This window comes from Danio aesculapii, chromosome 1 (genome assembly GCF_903798145.1).
Source record: "Danio aesculapii chromosome 1, fDanAes4.1, whole genome shotgun sequence".
NCBI classification, from domain to species: Eukaryota; Metazoa; Chordata; class Actinopteri; order Cypriniformes; family Danionidae; genus Danio; species Danio aesculapii.
Genome location: NC_079435.1, coordinates 59291093 through 59312658, shown reverse-complemented (window position 1 = coordinate 59312658; position 21566 = coordinate 59291093). Strand labels below are relative to the sequence as shown.

General features: G+C 36.6%; 1 protein-coding gene across 1 annotated transcript in view; it reads left to right on the top strand.

The window, feature by feature from the left end:
• Positions 1-392: 392 nt before the first annotated feature.
• LOC130221411 (glypican-6-like) overlaps positions 393-21566 on the top strand; it is a 102678-nt gene continuing 81504 nt past the window's right edge. Inside the window, exon 1 of the mRNA XM_056453897.1 lies at positions 393-830. Coding sequence (XP_056309872.1) covers positions 674-830 — 157 coding nt within the window. The 5' untranslated portion in view covers positions 393-673. The remainder of the gene's footprint in view (positions 831-21566) is intronic.

Sequence of the window (21566 nt, the reverse complement as noted above, 5' to 3'; positions counted from 1 at the left end):
GTGTGCATAAGTATTAAAACAGTGACTGACCCAAAATGAGCACATTCTGGTGCTTGATATTGCAACTACAGCAATTATCTAAATAATTATTTACAATATTCAATTACGCACACACATACACATATCATTTTTAATAATTATTTGTTTTACTTATTTATATAGGAATAATTATTTATTTAAAAATGTAAAATTCTGTTTTTTTTACATGTGGAATTACAAATATATTCACATTTTACTGTGGAAGCGGATGCTTCAGCAGCTCTTGAGGCAAAACTCCACGAGCCTTCAATAATCCAGTCCGTGTTTTTCCATCTTCTCACACTCACCACTGGGTTGTGCGGTTTGTCTCTCTGTGTGTATGTGTGTGTGAGTGAGTGAGAGAGAGAGGGAGGATTTGCTACTTTCTCTTTGCTGATAGAAACACAGAGCAGAAGTTGAGAGCGCGCCGCTCCGGATCTATTCTGTCGGTCTCTCCGTCCAAACCGCGCACGCGCTCGTTCCGCCGGTGAATCCTGCTATGAACCGGACGCCGCAGCACGCCTGACTGACCATTTAAAACAGCGATTGAATGATTGAAACATTTGTCCACCTGCAGCTGGAGACGCCGGTGCGCTGAGCGCGTCTTGCGGGGTTTTGCGCTTTTACGCATCGGCTGGATTTGCGCGCAGGAGGGATGGTGAAGACACCTGTCGTGGTTTTTACTTCTTTATCGCTTCTGCTGTCGCTGTCATGTGCTGGAGATGTAAAATCGCGCAGCTGCAGCGATGTGCGCCAGGCGTTCACCACCAAAGGCTTCAGTCTCCATAATGTGCCACATCAGGAGATATCAGGTGAGGACGAGGTGCCAATATCACCAGCAACTCTGCCTGCTTTACATGCCGCTGTGCCTTAAAGTCGCATCGATCATTATTGGGGATGAATTTGCTGATGTTTTACATGCGTGGAGTAGCCTATGATGAATGAGGAAATCCGAGGTCAATAATTCAGGAGGGAATTGATGGCTTGGTCCTTGAAAACTTTCCCCGCCACAGTTGCGTTGAGTGTTTGTGGATATATCGACAGCAGGAGGTCGTCTAGCTGGGATATTCATAGAAAGTCGCCTTTATTCATGTTACTTTTATTAAAGTGTGTGTGTGTTTGTGTGTAAAATTTGAGAAATTTAGGACATGTAGACCATTTACATAAGATATACATTGTTAATACACAACTGTATGCTAACATTTAGTTTAAGAAGATCATATTAATGCAGACAACATGCATGTGTTAGACTTTTGTGGCTTTGAGGAAAACTTTCTACACTAAAACAAATGTTTAAGTGGATTTACTATATTTTTTAAGGTGCTGCAAGTGGTTGCAAACAATTTATATGACAAACAAATTAAATTTAATAATGTTTAACTTAATTAGTTTATTAAATTCAGCCCATATAAATTGTTTGCAAGCACTTAGTTTAAAAAATATGTAGTAAATGCAATGTACCATTATTTTTTAGCGTACATGTTCAGCAAATCCAACACTATGAAATCAATACAAGTCTAAATTACTAAAATATTTCTTCTTCTTCTTCTGGAAACAGCTATACAGATAACCTCAAGCACAGAAAGACATAAAGTTATGTCTTATGTAACACCTTCAAGCAACTTTCTGCACTTTTAATGTTCATAATTCCCTTACGCACACATTTCATTGCATCACACACTTGTATACAAAAGCATGCATAAATAAATATCTCACAAACCTGTGATTTTTTTTTTTATCTTGAGAAAGTTTCCCCCCCACATTGTAAGAGTTTCTACAGCACTTTCTGCAATTAAAACCCACTCATGCAATATAAACAGCCCCAGTAGGTGGCCCTGCTCTCTCAGTAGCTCCAGTCCCTCTTTAGCATTGGATTTATGGAGTCCTTAAGGCCATAGTGTAGCTTTAATTCATGCTCCATGCTGTGCCATAGATAGGGGGTTTTCCCCTTTGTTATCTGTTGGAAAGTAATCACATTTGAGGGTTTCACCCAGTCAAAGCAGATTAGCGTGGCAGGGATATAATGCAGGAGAAGAGAGAGCGTTTGAAAGGATAAGATAATACAGTCGTAATGTGTGTGTGATCCCTTAATACTGTTGCATTTGCCTTAAAATGACATTTGATGCTTGTTTTACAGGTATATCGTAAATAATATCAGTAAATGAGCAGTCTTTTGATATTTTGTGATTCATGTTTTTATTATTTCCACCTTTATTTATGCTTTTGAACTGCATCATGGGAGCTTAATCTTTCTTCCAATAACTTTAAACCTTGACAAGTGTGAAAAAGTGACTTTTATGAGCATTTTGAATAGTCTAAAGTGATATATTGTCTGGGTTGGTGTTAGGGCTGCACAGTATAATGTTTCAGCATTGATGTCATAATGTGCGCATCCGCAATAATCACATCACAGTATTTATAATGCTGAATCTGGATTATAGTTGAGCAAGTGCCACAAAATACAGGATTTTTAGAGTCACTGCTGAGATTAACCTTAATAAAGTGAAGGCTTATCATCTGCATGTGTTTTTAAGGCCTGTGACGGAGAGTTTAAAACATTTGGGCACAATAAATGATGTCTTTTGGAGGCGTAACAATGATTAATTGCATTTAATTATTTATAAAATGAAGATGATATACTGTAGTGTTAATTTACATTTACAAAAATGTGTTTCTTAGATTGTTTTGTGTTGTTTCATGTCCAAATATCTACACTTCAAACCTAAAACAAGATTATTTTGCTTACTGCAGATTATTGAGCTTGATTTAAGGAAAATCTCACTTAGTTTTGGCTCATTATTTCTGAAAGTGAAGAAGAAATCTATATATTTATTTAGATAATTGACTGAAGAGACAAAGCAACCTTACGTAATTCGTAATTTGCATTGTGATTACTCAATTTCTGTACCTAAAGACTTGTTAGACTACCTAGAAAAAGTCAAATAGAGCGTTCAAACCATCTGCTGAAGCTGTATTTATATCGCAATATTTAACGCAAAAAAATAAATATCGCAATGTCAGATTTTGACTATATCATGCAGCCCTTGTTGGTGTTGTAAATGATGCTATAAAAGCCTTGTAATAAATAACCAGCACATTTTCTGTTATTTTAGACTTGAGCAGATTTTTGTATTTTGTGATTCACGTTTTTATTATTTTCTCATTTGCTTTTGAACTGCATTATGGGAGCTTAATCTTTCTTCCATTAACTTTAAACCTTGATAAGTGTGAAAAAGTGACTTTTATGAGCATTTTGAATAGTTTAAAGTGATATATTGTCTGGGTTGGTGTTAGGGCTGCACAGTATAATGTTTCAGCATTGATATCGTAATGTGCGCATCCGCAATAATCACATCACAGTATTTATAATGTTGAGTCTGGATTATAGTCAACCAGGTGCCACAAAACACAAGATTTTTAGAGTTACTGGTAAGATTAACCTTAATGAAGTGAAGGTTTATCATCTGCATGTGTTTTTAAGGCTTGTGACGGAGCATTTCAAGAGTTTAAAACATTTGAGCACAATAAATGATGTCTTTTGGAGGCGTAACAATGATTAATTGCATTTAATTATTTATAAAATGAAGATGATATACTGTAGTGTTAATTTACATTTACAAAAATGTGTTTCTTAGATTGTTTTGTGTTGTTTCATGTCCAAATATCTACACTTCAAACCTAAAACAAGATTATTTTGCTTACCGCAGATTATTGAGCTTGATTTAAGGAAAATCTCACTTAGTTTTGGCTCATTATTTTTGAAAGTCAAGAAGAAATCTATATTTTTTTAGATATTTGACTGAAGAGACAAAGCAACCTTAAGTAATTTGCATTGTGATTACTCAATTTCTGTACCTAAAGACTTGTTAGACTTCCTAGAAAAAGTCAAATAGAGCGTTCAAATCATCTGCTGAAACTGAATATCGCAATATTATCGCAAAAAACTAAAATATCGCAATGTCAGATTTTTACTATATCGAGCAGCCCTTGTTGGTGTTGTAAATGATGCTATAAAAGCCTTGTAATAAATAACCAGCACATTTTCTGTTATTTTAGACTTGAGCAGATTTTTCTATTTTGTGATTCACGTTTTTATTATTTTCTCATTTGCTTTTGAATTGCATTATGGGAGCTTAATATTTCTTCCAATAACTTTAAACCTTGACAAGTGTGAAAAAGTGACTTTTGTGAACATTTGTAATAGTCTAAAGTGATATATTGTCTGGGTTGGTGTTAGGGCTGCACATTATAATGTTTCAGCATTGATATCACAGTGTGCGCATCCGCAATAATCACATCGCAGGATTTATAATGTTGAGTCTGGATTATAGTCGACCAGGTGCCACAAAACACAAGATTTTTAGAGTCACTGCTAAGATTAACCTTAATGAAGTGAAGGTTTATCATCTGCTTGTGTTTTTAAGGCCTGTGACGGAGCATTTCAAGAGTTTAAAACATTTAAGCACAATAAATGATGTCTTTTGGAGGTGTAACAAAGATAAATTCCATTTAATTATTTATAAAATGAAGATGATATACTGTAGTGTTAATTTACATTTACAAAAATGTGTTTCTTAGATTGTTTTGTGTTGTTTCATGTCCAAATATCTGCACTTCAAACCTAAAACAAGATTATTTTTCTTACTGCAGATTATTGAGCTTGATTTAAGGAAAATCTCACTTAGTTTTGGCTCATTATTTCTGAAAGTGAAGAAGAAATCTATATATTTATTTAGATATTTGACTGAAGAGACAAGGCAACCTTAAGTAATTTGCATTGTGATTACTCAATTTCTGTACCTAAAGACTTGTTAGACTTCCTAGAAAAAGTCAAATAGAGAGTTCAAATCATCTGCTGAAACTGAATATCACAATATTATCGCAAAAAACTAAAATATCTCAATGTCAGATTTTGACTATATCATGCAGCCCTTGTTGGTGTTGTAAATGATGCTATAAAAGCCTTGTAATAAATAACCAGCACATTTTCTGTTATTTTAGACTTGAGCAGATTTTTGTATTTTGTGATTCATGTTTTTATTATTTTCTCATTTGCTTTTGAATTGCATTATGGGAGCTTAATATTTCTTCCAATAACTTTAAACCTTGACAAGTGTGAAAAAGTGACTTTTATGAGCATTTTGAATAGTTTAAAGTGATATTTTGTCTGGGTTGGTGTTAGGGCTGCACAGTATATTGTTTCAGCATTGATATCACAGTGTGCGCATCCGCAATAATCACATCACAGTATTTATAATGTTGAGTCTGGATTATGGTCGACCAGGTGCCACAAAACACAAGATTTTTAGAGTCACTGCTAAGATTAACCTTAATAAAGTCTACATTTCAAACCTAAAACAAGATTATTTTGCTTACCGCAGATTATTGAGCTTGATTTAAGGAAAATCTCACTTAGTTTTGGCTCATTATTTCTGAAAGTGAAGAAGAAATCTATATTTTTTTTGAGATATTTGGACTATAGAGACAAGGCAATATTAAGTAATTTGCATTGTGATTACTCAATTTCTGTACCTAAAGACTTGTTAGACTTCCTAGAAAAAGTCAAATAGATAGTTCAAATCATCTGCTGAAACTGTATTTATATCACAATATAATCCCAAAAAAATTAAATATCGCAATGTCAGATTTTGACTATATCGTGCAGCCTGAGTTGGTGTTGTATATTATGCTACAAAAACCTTGTAATAAACTTTCAGCGCATTATCTGTTATTTTATAGACTTATTTCTCCATATATAATTTCTTATACATTATATTATTATCTCAAATTTCTAAAATGTCACTAAAAGTCACTTTGTTAAACTGTAGAGTTGAATTTTCAACATCAAAAGTCGACAGAGCAGAGATCAACATCCCATAATGCAATTCACAATCGTAAATAAAGTAGACCTGGTTATTATTAGTTTGATTGTTTGCCTTTTGTGGCATTTTCCTAATCTTTTTTGTTGTAAATTTAACATGTACATTGATTTTGGCAAAGCTTTGATGGTCAATAATGTGGGAATGTTTGAATTTTTGGGTCTGGAAGTGAAACTCCAGTATGTGTATGTGTAGGTGTGTGTGTGTGTGTGTGTGTGTGTGTGTGTGTGTGTGTGTGTATGAGCAGTGTTTTTATGCATTTCTAAAATTAGATGGTTTTCTCTTTCCCCTGTGGTCTCACCTGTGAGCAGGTTGTCCTCTGATCGCTCTCCGAGGGCTCGATTCCCATGAGCATCTGTGCTTTCATAGCAAGTGTCATCTATATCTGTTGTTTATGTTGGTTTATATATGTATGTATTCCTGCATGTGTTGCATCAGTGAGCCATGCTATAACAGCATACAGCAGGAATACGCAGCATTCATTTTGTGTTGAACAAACTCAAAATTGGCTTTGATTTTCATATAATATTTGTGAATAGTTATCGCACTTTAGTTATCGCACTTTATTAAAATGAATACACTGAAAAAAAAAAAGATTTGTTGGATTTACATGGAGTTAACAAAGGTTTGACAGTGGGACCATGCCTCACTTTGCCTTCTCAACCAGTCATCTACTTCCTAAAACTTATTTAAGGCAGATCAGCCCTCTAGCACCGTTCTTCTCATTCTCTCGAACGCTCCTTCCCTCTGTTTCCCCTTAACAATCCTTATAACTCTCTCTTCCATCCTAGGTTGAATCGGGGTGTCCAATCACTCTGCCTAAATATTACAGAGACGGTACCCCCACTCTGAGTCTCTGGGAATCATCATAGGACGCCCGATCAACCTACCTGTTCACTGTTTATCCTCTTACTTCCGTTCCTCTTCATCCCACTGTTTCGTTAACATCCCTTTCATTCCTACATCCCTACAATGTCTAGCATAAAGTGTGGCATGGTCCATGCTGGTAAATATTTTTTTTTTAATGTAAGTGGTTGCAAATAATTGATATGATCTGGATTTAATTAAACAAACCAATTAAATGTAGTAATGTTTAACTTAATTAGTTTATTTAAATTCAGCACATATAAATTGTTTGGGTCACACTTTATTTTGATGGTCCGTTTGTTGAATATAAATTGCATCTACATGCCAACTAATTCTCATTAGATCATAAGTAGACTGTTAGGTTGGGGTTAGGGTTGGGTTTAGGGTTAGCATTAGTGTAAGTTGACATGTACTTGCAAAGTTTCTTATAGTCAGTTGAATGCCTGTTGAACCCACAAAGCAAACGGACTTGGCCTAAATGTGGCCTCATTATGGCACTGCTGGCGTGTTGCCGGCACTGGCATGCAGAATGTCAGCCGAATGTGTGCCATGCGTGGCAATGATGGCACTGCATGCATGACGGCAAGCTACATTTGGGCCAGTTGTGGATGGTAGGTGTGTGGCCCAGATCACATTGTTTAGGTAACATTAGGCTGGATTATGGCTCAGTTTTGGGGGTTTCTGTTTAAAGTATAAACTTATAGCTGAGAATCTGTACCAATAATAAACCTGTTTTGGCCTAGTTCAGGGCCAGTTAAGGGTGATAAATTGGCTGAGATTCGGGCCGATTATGGCCCATGTGTGGCCCTTGTCTTTAATCTAGTTTTGGGCCACTTCAGGACCATCATTCTTTCTGGTACTTGGGCCGAGGGAAAAGTTATTGTGTGGCCCGGAGCTGGACCAGAAAACATTTGCTATGTGGGAAGGAGCAGTATCGGCATATATTAAGCAGACAGTCTTCTAATACTCCAATGGACCATCAAAATAAAGTGTTACCATTGTTTGCAATCAAGGATAACTTGTGGTTATAAATGTAAAAAATCAGCTGATTCAGAGACACACTGAGCAAAACGTACTCTTAACTGGGCAAAACTAGCTTAGGCCAGTCTGTGGTGGTCTGTTGTTGTTGTTAAGATTGTCTTATTTGGCTGTTCTGTTGGCACTTGTGGGAAGAACCCGCTAAGCAGTTTTCAGATTGAAAAGATCACTCTGTTACATTCACTAAATAGCAGTACAGATAGCTAATATTGGTCTTAGTGTGTGTGTGTGTGTTAGTGTGTGTGTGTGTGTGTGCATTTGTAGATGCTGAATGTTCTCAGAACTGAAGTTATGAACAAACCTTCTTTAGAAAATGTTAATAAATGTCTGTTGAAAGACATCTGGTCTTTAATAATAACACCAGCACAATATCATTAGCACAAAATCAATCTTCAAATCACGCTAACAGAATGTTTCTCTCGAGACATTTTGAACATTTTCTTCATTACTACTTACAGATGTTCCTGAATGTAAAGTAATGCATAAGTACTTTTTCTTATAATGTTGTCTTTAACAGGTGGCACAGTGGCTCAGTGGTTAGCACTGTCACCTCACAGCAAGAAGGTCGCTGGTTTGAATCCCAGCTGGGTCAGTTGGCAATTCTGTGTGGAGTTTGCATGCTCTCCCCATGTTGGCGTGGGTTTGCTCGGGGTGCTCCGGTTTCAACGAGCTGCAAAGAGTGCAGTACAGTAACAAATTATAACAAAAAACTAACTATTTGGGGAGTTTTTCTAAGGAATTGGACTTTAGTAGCTTTTAAATGTGTACTGTTACTCACATTTTTAATGCTGTATTGGTATTTACTGCACCATTCCCCCTTCCTTCCCAATATATGTTACATAGAGTCACCCTATCGTCACAGCTAGATGTTTTCCCTTTACACAGATTTCACCACACATAAATGCATCAACCTGCTCTCTGTACTTTTACTTGAGTATGATACAGTATTTTTCCCTCACCACTGATTTAGTCTAATTTAGGAGTCATTTTGCCAGGTTTGGAGGCTGTGTGGCCGATGAACTGATCCAGCTAAACAGCTTAGCTTGGCCTGAAGGCTGATTTAACCGGTTTCAGCTGGAAAAGATGAAATTATCTCTGAGAAAAGCTGTAGCATCCTGATCATGTCTCCAGATGACATTTGGTATAATTGTTTTATTATGCAATGCAATGACATTTAGACATTTTAAAGTGTGGAGCAAGTGACTAAATGATCTAAATGTAAGTTTGCGAAGAGTTTATCTGAGCTCCACTTTATTCTGAGCTCTTGCTATCATTTATGCCGTCCTGTCGTTACTATTATTAATTTAGTATTTACTTTGTTTTCATGACATAATCACTTTAGTATTAGGCTTGACATGTATATTGTGAGTTTTCTGTTTAATATTGTGTGTATATCTGAGTAAAATACTTTCAAGTACAAGATCAAATGAAGGCTGGGGCTTGGTTTCATCTTGGGCTGTGTGATTTGGCGATAATAACTAATTGGATTAATATCTAATCAAATTTTTTTTATTGTTGTTATTATTATTATTATTATTAGAATTGTTTTTTTTTTTAAAGCTATTGCGATTTCGATTTGATTTGCGATTTAAATTCATAGTCAAGCTTCAGCTCAATAATCTGTATCATAGCTTCTTACTGCTAAAATGCAGTGAGTGTTGGTAAAAAAAGGAACTGAAAAGATATTAACTAACCTCAACTTTTATTCAAATTTGTTTATAAATATTCAGAAATTAAACACTCATTTTTCTCTAGAGCAAAGAGTAAGGAGTCATGGCGTTAGTTATCTCCTGGAGCCTTCGTGATACTTTTTCATATGGCGTTAGTTATCTCCTGGTGCCTTCGTGATGCTTTTTCATATGGTGTAACAGCTGCAAACAACTCTGAAATTGTACTTTGCTGTTGTTACTACTGTATTGAGTGTCACTGGCAATACTTTTGGTTGACTTTTTAGCAAGACACTCCTCGTATAGCTTCCTGTGGTGCTTTTTTAGGTGCTGGTTGGTGTATTTCCACGTGCTGTGGCAACAATTCTGCGACAGCTATTATAAATTACATGTTTGTGTTTGGTGTCTGTGACTTTGAAAGCAAGATATTCCCATAGTACCGACGTGCTGTTTTTCTTTGATATTAATTCGTCTGTTAATGCTTCTGCAGAGGCAGACACCATCATCCCCCTTGTCCGCGGTTTCCTGTTTGTTTGTTTTACTGTAGGCATTCCGCATAGTTCGGTTGTGCAATTCTGATTGGGCAGAACGAAAGTGTGCTCACTCAATTGGCTAGTCACGCATTTGCTCTGGGTGGGGGAAATGATATAGTCTATATATATTTCATATTACAACCTCTTGCGATTTTAGCTAATCGCAATTTGATTTTGATTAATCACACTGTCCTAGTTTCATCTTTGAGGTATTAATTGATTTGCTATTGGTGGATCACGTGCGAATAACCCCGCCTAGTCATGAGTGAACTCCAATGAGAGAATATATAACATTAAAAGAGAAAGAAAGAAAGAAAGAAAGAAAGAAAGAAAGAAAGAAAGAAAGAAAGAAAGAAAGAAAGAAAGAAAGAAAGAAAGAAAGAAAGAAAGCTGGTTCAAGTCACGGCTGAAAGTACAATGTTTACATTTTGCATTTTGCTTGGCGATTTGTTTTTTATGTTGAACCTGTAAACCTTTTATAAGTGTTATTTTTATTTTATTAATATTAATTTTAAATTACCAATACATTTTTACATTTTTTTTTTATATACAGTTGAAGTCAGAATTATTCGCCCCCCTGTTTATTTCCCACAATTTCTGTTTAATGGAGAGAAGTAGATCACATTTCAACACATTTCTAATCATAATAATTTTAATAACTCATCTCTAATAACTGATTTATTTTATCTTTGCCATGATGACAGTAAATAATATTTGACTAGATATTGTTCTAGACACTTCTATACAGCTTAAAGTGACATTTAAAGGCTTAACTAGGTTAATTAGGGTAACTAGGCAGGTTAGGGTAATTAGACAAGTTATTGTATAATGATGGTTTGTTCTGTAGACAGTTGAGAAAAAAAATTAGCTTGAAGGTACTAATAATATTGACCTTAAAATGGTTCATAAAAAATTAAATCTGCTTTTATTCTAGGCATATAAGGCAATAAATAAAACAAATAAGACTTTCTCCAGACGAAAAAATATGATCAGACATACTGTGAAAATTTCCTTGCTCTGTTAAACATCATTTGGGAAATATTTTAAAAAGAAAAAAAAAATCAAAGGGGGCTAATAATGCTGACTTTGTAGATTACATTTTTAATTGAACATTTGCATTGAAGTTCTAAATAAAGTAAGAAATATTATTACATGAGTACATTCATTTATGCTTTATATCTATCTATCTATCTATATATATATATATATATATATATATATATATATATATATATATATATATATATATATATATATATATATATATATATATATTTAGGCTGCACGGTGGAGCAATGGGTAGCACGATCGCCTCACAGCAAAAAGCTTGCTAGTTTGAGTGTTGTTTCAGTTGGCATTTCTGTGTGGAGTTTGCATGTTCTCCCCATGTTTGTGCGTGGGTTTCCTCCGGGTGCCCAGGTTTCCCTCACAGTCCAAACACATGTGCTATAGGTGAATTGGGTAAGCTAAATTGGCCGTAGTGTATGAGTGTGAAAGTGTGTATGGGTGTTTCCCAGTGTTGGGTTGCAGCTGAAAGGGCATCCATTGCGTAAAACATATGCTGGATTAGTTGGCAGATCATTCCGCTGTGGCGACCACTGATAATTAAAGGGACTAAGCTGAAAAACGAATGAATGAATATATGCGTTAAAATGTAAAAAAAAGAAAGTAATTTACATTAACTATTATCTGATTGAATTTATAAAAATGGTACTACATTGTACCCAACCCAAATTGATTAAGTTAACTTCATGTTTGTTTTTTTTTTTTGTTTTTTTACAATTTAAAGTCTTTTGAGGATTAAATAATTAAATTGTCCCACAAAAAAACATAAGAATTGATTTGTTTCAGCTTATTTTAAATAAGTAGTTTTGAACATATTTCTTGAGTGTTGCCCAGCCCTAAATTGTTAAAAGAGCACCTATGATGAAAATCAACATTTGTAAGCTGTTTGTACAGAACTTTGTGTGTACACTGTAAAAAAAAATTCCACACAATCAATTTGTGTTGGGGCAACATGAAGGAATTAAGTTAACTTATTAGTTTTAGCAAATTTAAGTTGATTGAACATAGAACAATTAAGTTGTCTGCAAAAAACCCCAAATAAAACCCCAAAATTGTGTTGTTTCAGCTCATTTTAAGGGAGTAGTTTGAAACTCCCTTAAAACAGCACACATAACTTATTTGAGTGTAGGTATAGTGTGTCCACAGTCATATTGGAGTGAAAGAAACACAACGAGTGTCTTTTTTAAAAATTTTCCTGACTTTAAAATAAGATCCAAATCCACATTTTGAGGCTCACCGCAACATGGTGACTAGTGATCTTATTTCTGCTTCATGTCTCTACCTGTGTCTGTCTCTATCACTGACTGCTGTTTATCTGATAAACAGATTCAACGTTATATAATAAATAATCTGATGGATATTTTGAGCTGAAACTTTACATATACATTCTGAGACACCGTCGTATTTTACATCTTGTAAAAGCGGTAAAATAGGTGCCCTAGAAGTTGACCGATAATTAAAATCACTAATAATCAGAGTCGTCTTGTTGAGCTCTCAACAAAAAAAAATACACTTCGAATGAATTTCGCAATGAGTCGTAAATCTCAGAAACAACCTTAATCTGAAGCAGACACTTGTTGGAATATGATATCAAAGCGCAAATGAAACGCAGACATTCAAACAAAATGATTTGAATCCCTCCCTCTCTACAGTATATCATGGGTGTGTGCGCACATTCCTCTTAACACGGATCACACTATTCCCAAATCATGAGTTTAGATCCAAACTCTGGCCAAAATCAAGCAGACAAGCCCAAATGAGACGCTGTTAGTCAAAGCACAAACACTAAAGCAACATGCATTGGGAAATACTGCTGGAAAACACACACACACACACACACACACATTAGTAAAGTATGGCTTTGTCCTCTGATAAATCATTGGGTTGATTAATCACACATGTCTTATTGTTGCTGGTCTCATGAGCTCATTGGAGATCTCGACGGACTGTTGTTTGTGTGGTGTGCGTTCATCGGGTAAATCACCGCCTGACAACACTGAGCTCATCTGGGAAGAGTTACATAGCGTTACAGAACATTCAGGAGAATAGATATGTCAGATCAACAGGACTTTTTTAATGGTTTGTGTTCCTTTCCTTTAAGCATTCTGGTTTCAAACATGTATAGGGCTCCTATCAGGCAAAAATCACTTTTTATAAGGGGTTTAAACAGTTGTGTGGCAACAGTGTATGAATATAGACTATTTGAATGTGGTGATGTTGTTGACTCATGAACATTTCCTGCTTGCTAACTGTTTCATAACTGTAAAAATAGGCAATTCAATCATAACTTCATGTTAAAGCAGCTATCAGAACTTTATTTATCAACATGTGGCTCTTTTCGTATTCTCTGAATCTATAGAAATAAAAAATGTAGGACAGGATATATGTCGGGACCATTATTTTGTTTACATCCCTTGAAGTGGTCTATAGCCAGCTTCTGATGGTAAAAATTGATTAATTTAATTTTTCTATAATCAAACTTTGATAAAACTCTGCAGAACTACTTTGATTGCCATTCTCTCTTTGATTTGACAGATTATAAACAGATCACCTTCGGCTTCTTTAAATGTTACGGGGGCTAGTACAGTAAATAGGTTGCTGGCTGCAATTCACTGAATGGCCACCGGTGTCGCTTTAATGTAGCCGTTTGTATTCTTAATGGAACTTAAGTTGTGGAAACAGTATCGTTATTGTTGTTTGTGTTAAGTGACCTGTAATGGCACACTGTTATCAATATAATGTGCAAGTTTTGTCCGTTCCACACACATTTACCACTCCCGCAACTTCGTTAAATGTTAAAATAAAAGTAATGGATTCAAGTATCAGGCCAATTTGACAGACATTAGAGATATTTGGCAGATACTATACAGTATATGTTTCTTTATTTAACCAGATAAAGAAAACTATTGAGATAAAGATCTCATTTACAAGGTTGACCTGGCCAAGAGGTCCGCAACACATGACTTATGAAAAAAATAATATTAATAATAAATAGAAGATTAAGATAATATAAAAATACAGTTTAGTTGTTAAGCTATACCACATTACAATTAATTGTGTTAATGACACATGCATTGAGAAATGGACTGTTGTTTGTTAAAGTATAGAGCAAAATTATTTGATTGGGATGAGCTCAGACATTTCTAAACAGATCATGTTCAGCTTCTTTAAATGTAAAGTGTGCAAGTACAAGCAATACATTTCTGGCTGCAGTTCACTGAATGGCCACCGGTGTTACTGTAACGTAGCTTTTTTTATTCTTAATGGAACTCAAATTGTGGAATTATTGTTATTGTTGTTGATCCAAGTAGACCTGTAATGTGACTGCTATCGACACTGTGCAATTTATGTTTATTCAACACACTTATATCATGAAATATTACATGTGCAGTTACGAGCAATATATCGCTGACTGAAATCAACTAAATGGCCACTGGTGTCATTAGTATCTAGCGTTTTAAATTCTTAATGGAACTTGTATTGTCAAAACATTATCGTTATTGTTGTTGGTGTAAACAGACTTTTAATGGAACACTGTTATGCGCAGGTTTTTCCGTTCCACACCTCAACCTCTGATGCTACATATTTAAATGTTAAAATAAACATATTCAATCTTTGGATGAATTAACAGATACTAAACAGATCACGTTCAGCTTCTTTAAATGTTACGTGTGCTAGCACAAGAAATAAATTGCTGGCTGCAATTCACTAAATGGCCACTGGTGTTGCTATTATGTAGCCTTTTTTATTCTTATTGTAACTTATTTTGTGGAAATATTATCGTTATTGTAGTTTATGTATGTGACTCTGCTATTGAGAAAATTTGTGATTTTTGCCTGTACCCCACACCTCTACCACTGCTGCTACTTCGTTAAATATTACATGTACAGTTACGAGCAATCAATCCCTGGCTGCAGTTCACTGAATGGCCACCGGTGTCACTATTATCCATCTATTTTTATTCTTAATGGAACTTGAAGTGGAAATATTATCGTTATTGTTGTTGGTGTAAAACGACATGTAATGTAACCCTTTTATCAACAAAATGTGCTATTTTTTTTGCAGCTCCACACACCTTTACCACATGTGAAAATAAAAGTATTGGACAGATTGTAAGCCAGATCACGTTCAGCGTCTTAATGTTATGTGTGCAAGTATAAGCAATTAGTCACTTGCTGCAATTCACTGACTCGCCACCAGTCTCACTATTATGTAGCTTGAGACAATTTGCAATTTTTGCCTACGCCCCATACCTCTGCTACTTCGTTAAATATTACATGTACAATTACGAGCAATAAATCCCTGACTGCAGTTCACTGAATAGCCACCGGTGGCACTATTATCTAGCATTTTAAATTCTTAATGGAACATACATTGTGGAAACGTTATTGTTATCATTGTTGGTGTAAACAGACCTGTAATGTGACGCTGTTATCGACGCAATGTGCTATGTTTTTGGCCGTTCCATGAACCTTTCTACTAAATAGACTTATTTTGCCGTAGGAAGGTTCTTTTGTCATATCATAGCATTCATCAGGCGCTTCTGGCTTGTTCAGCAAGATCTTGGACACGTCTGTGTGTTTAATATCACATCCACCTGTGTGCTGGATCCCATCTGTCTGCTTCACTCCTCACTCCCGGCTCCGTCTCGCCTCTAATCACTCTGTTTAATGAAAATCTTGGCCTCTAAATGTCAGGAGCTCGTGCGAAAAGGCTTTGATCAGTGTCGCGTTCACGTTCGGCCTGTTTGTCCAGCGCCGGCGTATTGAGCGACATCCATTTGCATTCATTATAGAACACAGACCTGCACAAACAGGCCGCGCTTCGCCAACATCGTGCCAGTTAGCAGGTGAACGGAGGTACAAAGAGAGAACTTGAAGGGGAAAAAAATATGCAAATTTATGTGAGAAGAATGAATGAATTATGCTGCCGCTGTCATCAGTAGCAGGTGAGGAGACTTGAATACATCAGAGGAATATTTATATGATCGTATATTCAAAAGAGCGCCGTTAAAGCGCGATCAGTTACAAAACACTTGTTGAAATGGAAGGATGCTGGGAAATAGAGAATAAGGGCCTTTTCTGTGATAAGATACAGAACAAAAGCCTTGTATTGTTAAGCCTTGTGTCTTTTATTTTTATTTTATTTGTATTTTTTGCAGGGTGGATCAAAAAAAGGGTTTGCTTTTCTAATTTTTATATACTTTATGACATTTTGGAGGCCTTGATTGCTTTTATTACACATTTACTGATGTAGTTAACTAAAGTTAAGTACATTTGTATTACAAAAAAATATATAGAATTAATTATTTTTATTTTTGTTAAATGTTATCTTTTATAATGAAATAAATGTTTAAAAAATGTATGTGGCAATATATTTTAATATGCTATATAAAGTATTACATTTAGATGTGTAATAATATAATTCACTGACTGATCAATTTATTAGGGACACCTGTCCAACTGCTCGTTAAGGCAAATTTCTAATCAGCCAATCACATGGCAGCAACTCAATGCATTTAGGCATGTAGACATGGTCAAGACGATCTGCTGCAAACCGAGCATTAGAATGGGGAAGAAAGGTGATTTAAGTGACTTTGAACATAGCATGGTTATAAGTGCCAGACGGGCTGGTCTGAGTATTTCAGAAACTGCTGATCTACTGGGAATTTCATGCACAACCATCTCTAGGGTTTACAGAGAATAGTCTGAAAAAGAGAAAATATCCAGTGAGCGGCAGTTCTGTGGGCGCAAATGCCTTGTTGATGTCAGAGGTTAGAGGAGAATGGCCAGACTGGTTCCAGTTTATAGAAAGGCAACAGTAGCTCAAATAAGCACTCATTACAACCGAGGTCTGCAGAAGAGCTCTGAACACTCAACGCGTCCAACCTTGAGGCAGATGGGCTACAGCAGCAGAAGACCACACCGGGTGCCACTCCTGTCAGCTAAGAACATGAAACTGAGGCTACAATTAACACAGACTCAACAAAACTGGACAATAGAAGATTGGAAAATTGTTTCCTGCTCCGAGTCTCCATTTCTCCTGCCACATTCGGATGGTCGGGTCAGAATTTGGCATCAACAACTTGAAAGCATGGATCCATCCTGCCTTGTATCAACGGTTCAGGCTGGTGATGGTGGTGTAATGGTGTGGGGGATAATTTCTGGGCACACTTTGGCCTAATAGTACCAATTGAGCATCATGTCAACACCACAGCCTATCTGAGTATTGTTGCTGACCATGTCCATCCCTTTATGATCACAGTGTACCCATCTTCTGATGGCTACATCCAGCAGGATAACGCACCATGTCATAAAGCGTGAATCATCTCAGACAGATTTCTTGAACATGACAATGAATTCACTGTACTAAAATGGCCTCCACAGTCAGCAGATCTCAATCCAATAGAGCACCTATGTGATGTGGTGGAACGGGAGATTCACATAATGGATGTGCAGCCGACAAATCTGCAACAACTGCGTGATGCTATCATGTCAATATGGAGCAAAATCTCTGAGGAATATTTCCAGTATCTTGTTAAATCTACGCCATGAAGGATTAAGGCAGTTCTGAAGGCAAAAGGGGATCCAGCCCGGTACAAGTAAGGTGTACCTAATAAAGTGGCCGGTTAGTGTATAATATAATGTAATGTAATAAAATATCATATAAAATAATATAATTAGAAATGGGTCAAACTTAGTCAAATAAAAAATGAAATTATAATTAATAATAAGAAAAATATAGTATGAATATAATACTAAATGCAATATTGTTATGATTAAAACAACATATTTATACTGCATGTCTTTGACTGAATATACAGTAAGAGCTGCAGCTTTATGAAATATTATTGCACATTTAAATTTCATCTGCATTATATTGTGCAATGTTGTTTTGTCCTGGAATGAAGAGCTGAATTACTTCAGTCCTCAGTGTCCCATGAGTCTACAGTAGTCGTTATTTATTTATTTTTTCTTAAGTCATAGCAGTTTGGAAGGACAGGAACATGAGTAAATGTTGACGGATGCTCATTTGCGGTCGATGAACTGTCCCTTTAAGCCCTCTATAGATTATAATAGAAACAAACTACAGCAGATTTCAGTCCAAAAAGTATATGATATCATTTGATTTGATTTGATTTCTCCTTCTCATCAGTGGCGATGGAGAAATCTAATATTAGCTGAGGGCTTGTATATAGTGTGGCAGAAAACTCTCGTCTGCCAGTTGCTTGATGGAAAGGCTTCTGGGAAATCCTCCTACAGATCTTGCAGTGATGTTCGCAGAAACACAACATTATTTATAGATTAATGTATTTATATCAAAAGACGGTTCCTGTTGTTCACTGAGTCACAGACGCAATTCTTATCTTCATCATCATCATCGGTCTAAAGGTCAAACATTTACTCTCATTACTGTAAGAGATGCTGATGTTGACAACAAAACATTTGTCTGTCTGTCTATATATGTGTCTATCCACCTGCCTATATAACTGTCTGTCTATATAACTGTCTGTCTCTCTGCCTGTCTGTCTATCTATTTATCCCTCTAACGGCCCATTCACATGGGGCTTCAGCATCTACTACTGTCTGAGCTGGTGTAATTGCATACAGCGATTTGATTGGCTGACTCTTCCATCGGCGCTTGAAAAGTGGACAAAGTCTCAACTTCTGCAGTGAGCAACACCTCTTAAGCGGCGCTGACGGATGCACAATGCAGTTCGGCAATGCCTGACGTCACCCATTCAAAATTCGCCCCGTGTGAATGGGGCGTAACCGTTTGTCTATCTGTCTGTCTGTATAACTGTCTGTCTATATAACTGTCCATCCATCTGTCTGTCTGCCTGTCTGTCTATTCATCTGTCTCTATAACTATCTGTCTGTCTATGTATCTGTCTATCCATCTGTCTATATAACAGTCTGTCTGTATGTCTATGTATCTATCCATCTGTTTGTCCATCTGTATGCGTATCCACCTGTCTGCTTATCCATCCGTCTTTCTGTCTATATATCTGTCTGTCTGTCTGTCTGTCTGTCTGTCTATATATCTGTCTATCTGCCTGTCCATATAACTGTCTGTCTGTTTATTTATCTGTCTATATAACTGTCTGTCGGTCTCTGTCTGTCTATCTAACCATCCATCTGTCTGTCTATCCGTCTGTCTGTCTGTCTATCTTTCTGTCTATATATCTGTCTATCCACATGTCTGTCTGTCTATATATCTATCTATCCGTCTGTCCATATAACTGTCCATCGATCGATCTGTCTGTCTGCCTTTCTGTCTGTCCGTCTGTCTATCTGTCTATATATCTGTCTATCCAACTGTCTATATAACTGTCTGTCTATCTATCCATCCGTCTGTCCATCCGTCTGTCTATAAGTCTGTCTGTCTGTGTCTGTCCGTCCGTCTGTCTGTCTGTCTGTCCATCCATCTCTATATCTTGTCTGTCCAATTGTATATGTATCTGTCAGTCCGTCCGTTCTTCCGTCAGTCCATCCATCTGTCAATCTGTCTGTCTGTCTATCCATCCATCTGTCTGTCTGTCTATCCATCCATCCATCCATGCATCCATCCATGCATCCATCCATCCATCCATCCATCTCTATATCTTGTCTGTCCAATTGTATATGTGTCTGTCTGTCTGTCTGTCAATCCATCAATCCATCCATCCGTCCATCCATCCATCCGTATGTCTGTCTGTCTGCCTGTCAATCCGGCGGTCCGTTCGTCCATCCGTTCATCTATCTGTCCCTCTGTCTGACAATCTGTCCATCCATTCATCTCTATATATTGTCTATCTACCTGTTTATCTCCCTGTATCTGTCTGACATTCCATGTATATCTGTCTGACTGTCTCTCTGTCTATCTGTTTGTCCTCCATCTGTCTGTCCGTCCTTTTATCTGTCTAAAGAAAAAAAATAAACAAAAATAAAATATTGTTAAAGTCCTTGTTTCTTTTGATGACTTCAGTCGGTCCTTACTGATAAAAAAAAATAAATCTTTAAACAAAATGCAGTGCGATGCTTAGTAAGAATTTGTTTATTCACTTCCAATTAGAAGGTCTTGCATTATAAGGTTATTTTTACGCTCCAAATATATGTAGTTGAGTTTACTTCTCCCTCATCCATCCTGACATCCGTCGTTTCCAGGACAAAATAAAATTACATGCAAACGTCTGACATTCGAGATGGCAACAAACTCTAATTCAGATTCACCGTGAGCAGCAGCATGCGTAATTGCTTTTTCTTTACATCTCCCAAATAATCCCACCATAAATACACCTCCAACTATCTGCGGCCCCCGAGGAGAGAGGCTGGAGCAAAAAAAAACCACACTTAATTACTGCTAATTAGCAATACTAACAGTGGAGCATCAGGTGCCGAACACACCCACCTGGATTACACAAGCATTTATCCCTTCAGAGGACACCACCGATAATAAATCCAACATTAATAATACTAATAAATAAATCAAACGGCCTGTGCTCACAAAAAAAGACAATTTACATAAGTTAATTATTTGGACAGCCTTTTCAGCACTGAGGCACCGAATGTGATTAATATCTTTTGGTAAGTGAGCAGTGTTCAGAGGCAAACGCAGCCCCAGAGAGCGTTCAGATGTACAGGAAGTAATGAAGCCATTAATACTGTGGAAAAAGCGACTGCTACAGGAAGTTGTGTCTCAGGCGTAAGGTGTTTGGGAGCGTAGGCGAGGTGAAAACCCGGCGCTTTGTTTTCCCTGTCAGCCGCGAGATGCTGATAGCGTTGCTTTTTTTTTCCCTCGGAGCCGGGAGAAAACCAACACTACATTATTGTAGCCGTGCTCGCAGCGCTCCCAGTCACTGTCAGCATCATTTGGGATTCCTGTTGTCTTGTTGTGGTTTTCAATGTATTTTTTTTTATTCTGCTTGTTTGTTTGTTTGTTTGTTTGTTTTGCCGTCTGACTGTGATGTTCTTTAAAACACAGAGACTTCCAGATCAAGGTGAACATCACTGTTACTGTAGACGAGGGATGTGAACTAAGCTGAACACTTTGGTTCTTGTGTTGCATTACAAAGGCTTAAAGTGAGGTATTTACTAGTGTTGGGCAAATATTAATCCTGATTAATCACATCCAAAATAAAAGTTGGTTTTGTCAATATTTACCCCTATTTACCCTATTACCCAATATTTACCCTCGTTTCTCCTCGTATATGCTTCCTCTGGGCTCTATTTTTAGAAAACATGGTCTGTCTTTTCACTGTTATGCGGATGACACACAAATCTACCTGCCTTTAAAACCAAGTTTAAGTGGGCTAGAGACCCTTATTCTATGCTTGTCGGATGTGAACACTGATTGTCCTTCAACTTTCTAGATTTTAATGAGAGTAAGATTGAAATGATTTTGTTCGGCTTGTCAAACTCTTCCAGAGCACCGATAGTTAATTTAGAAAAATTTAGTTTTTTCTATGAAGCCCTGGGTAAAAAATCTGGGTGTTATTCTGGATGATGGCTTGAGCTTTG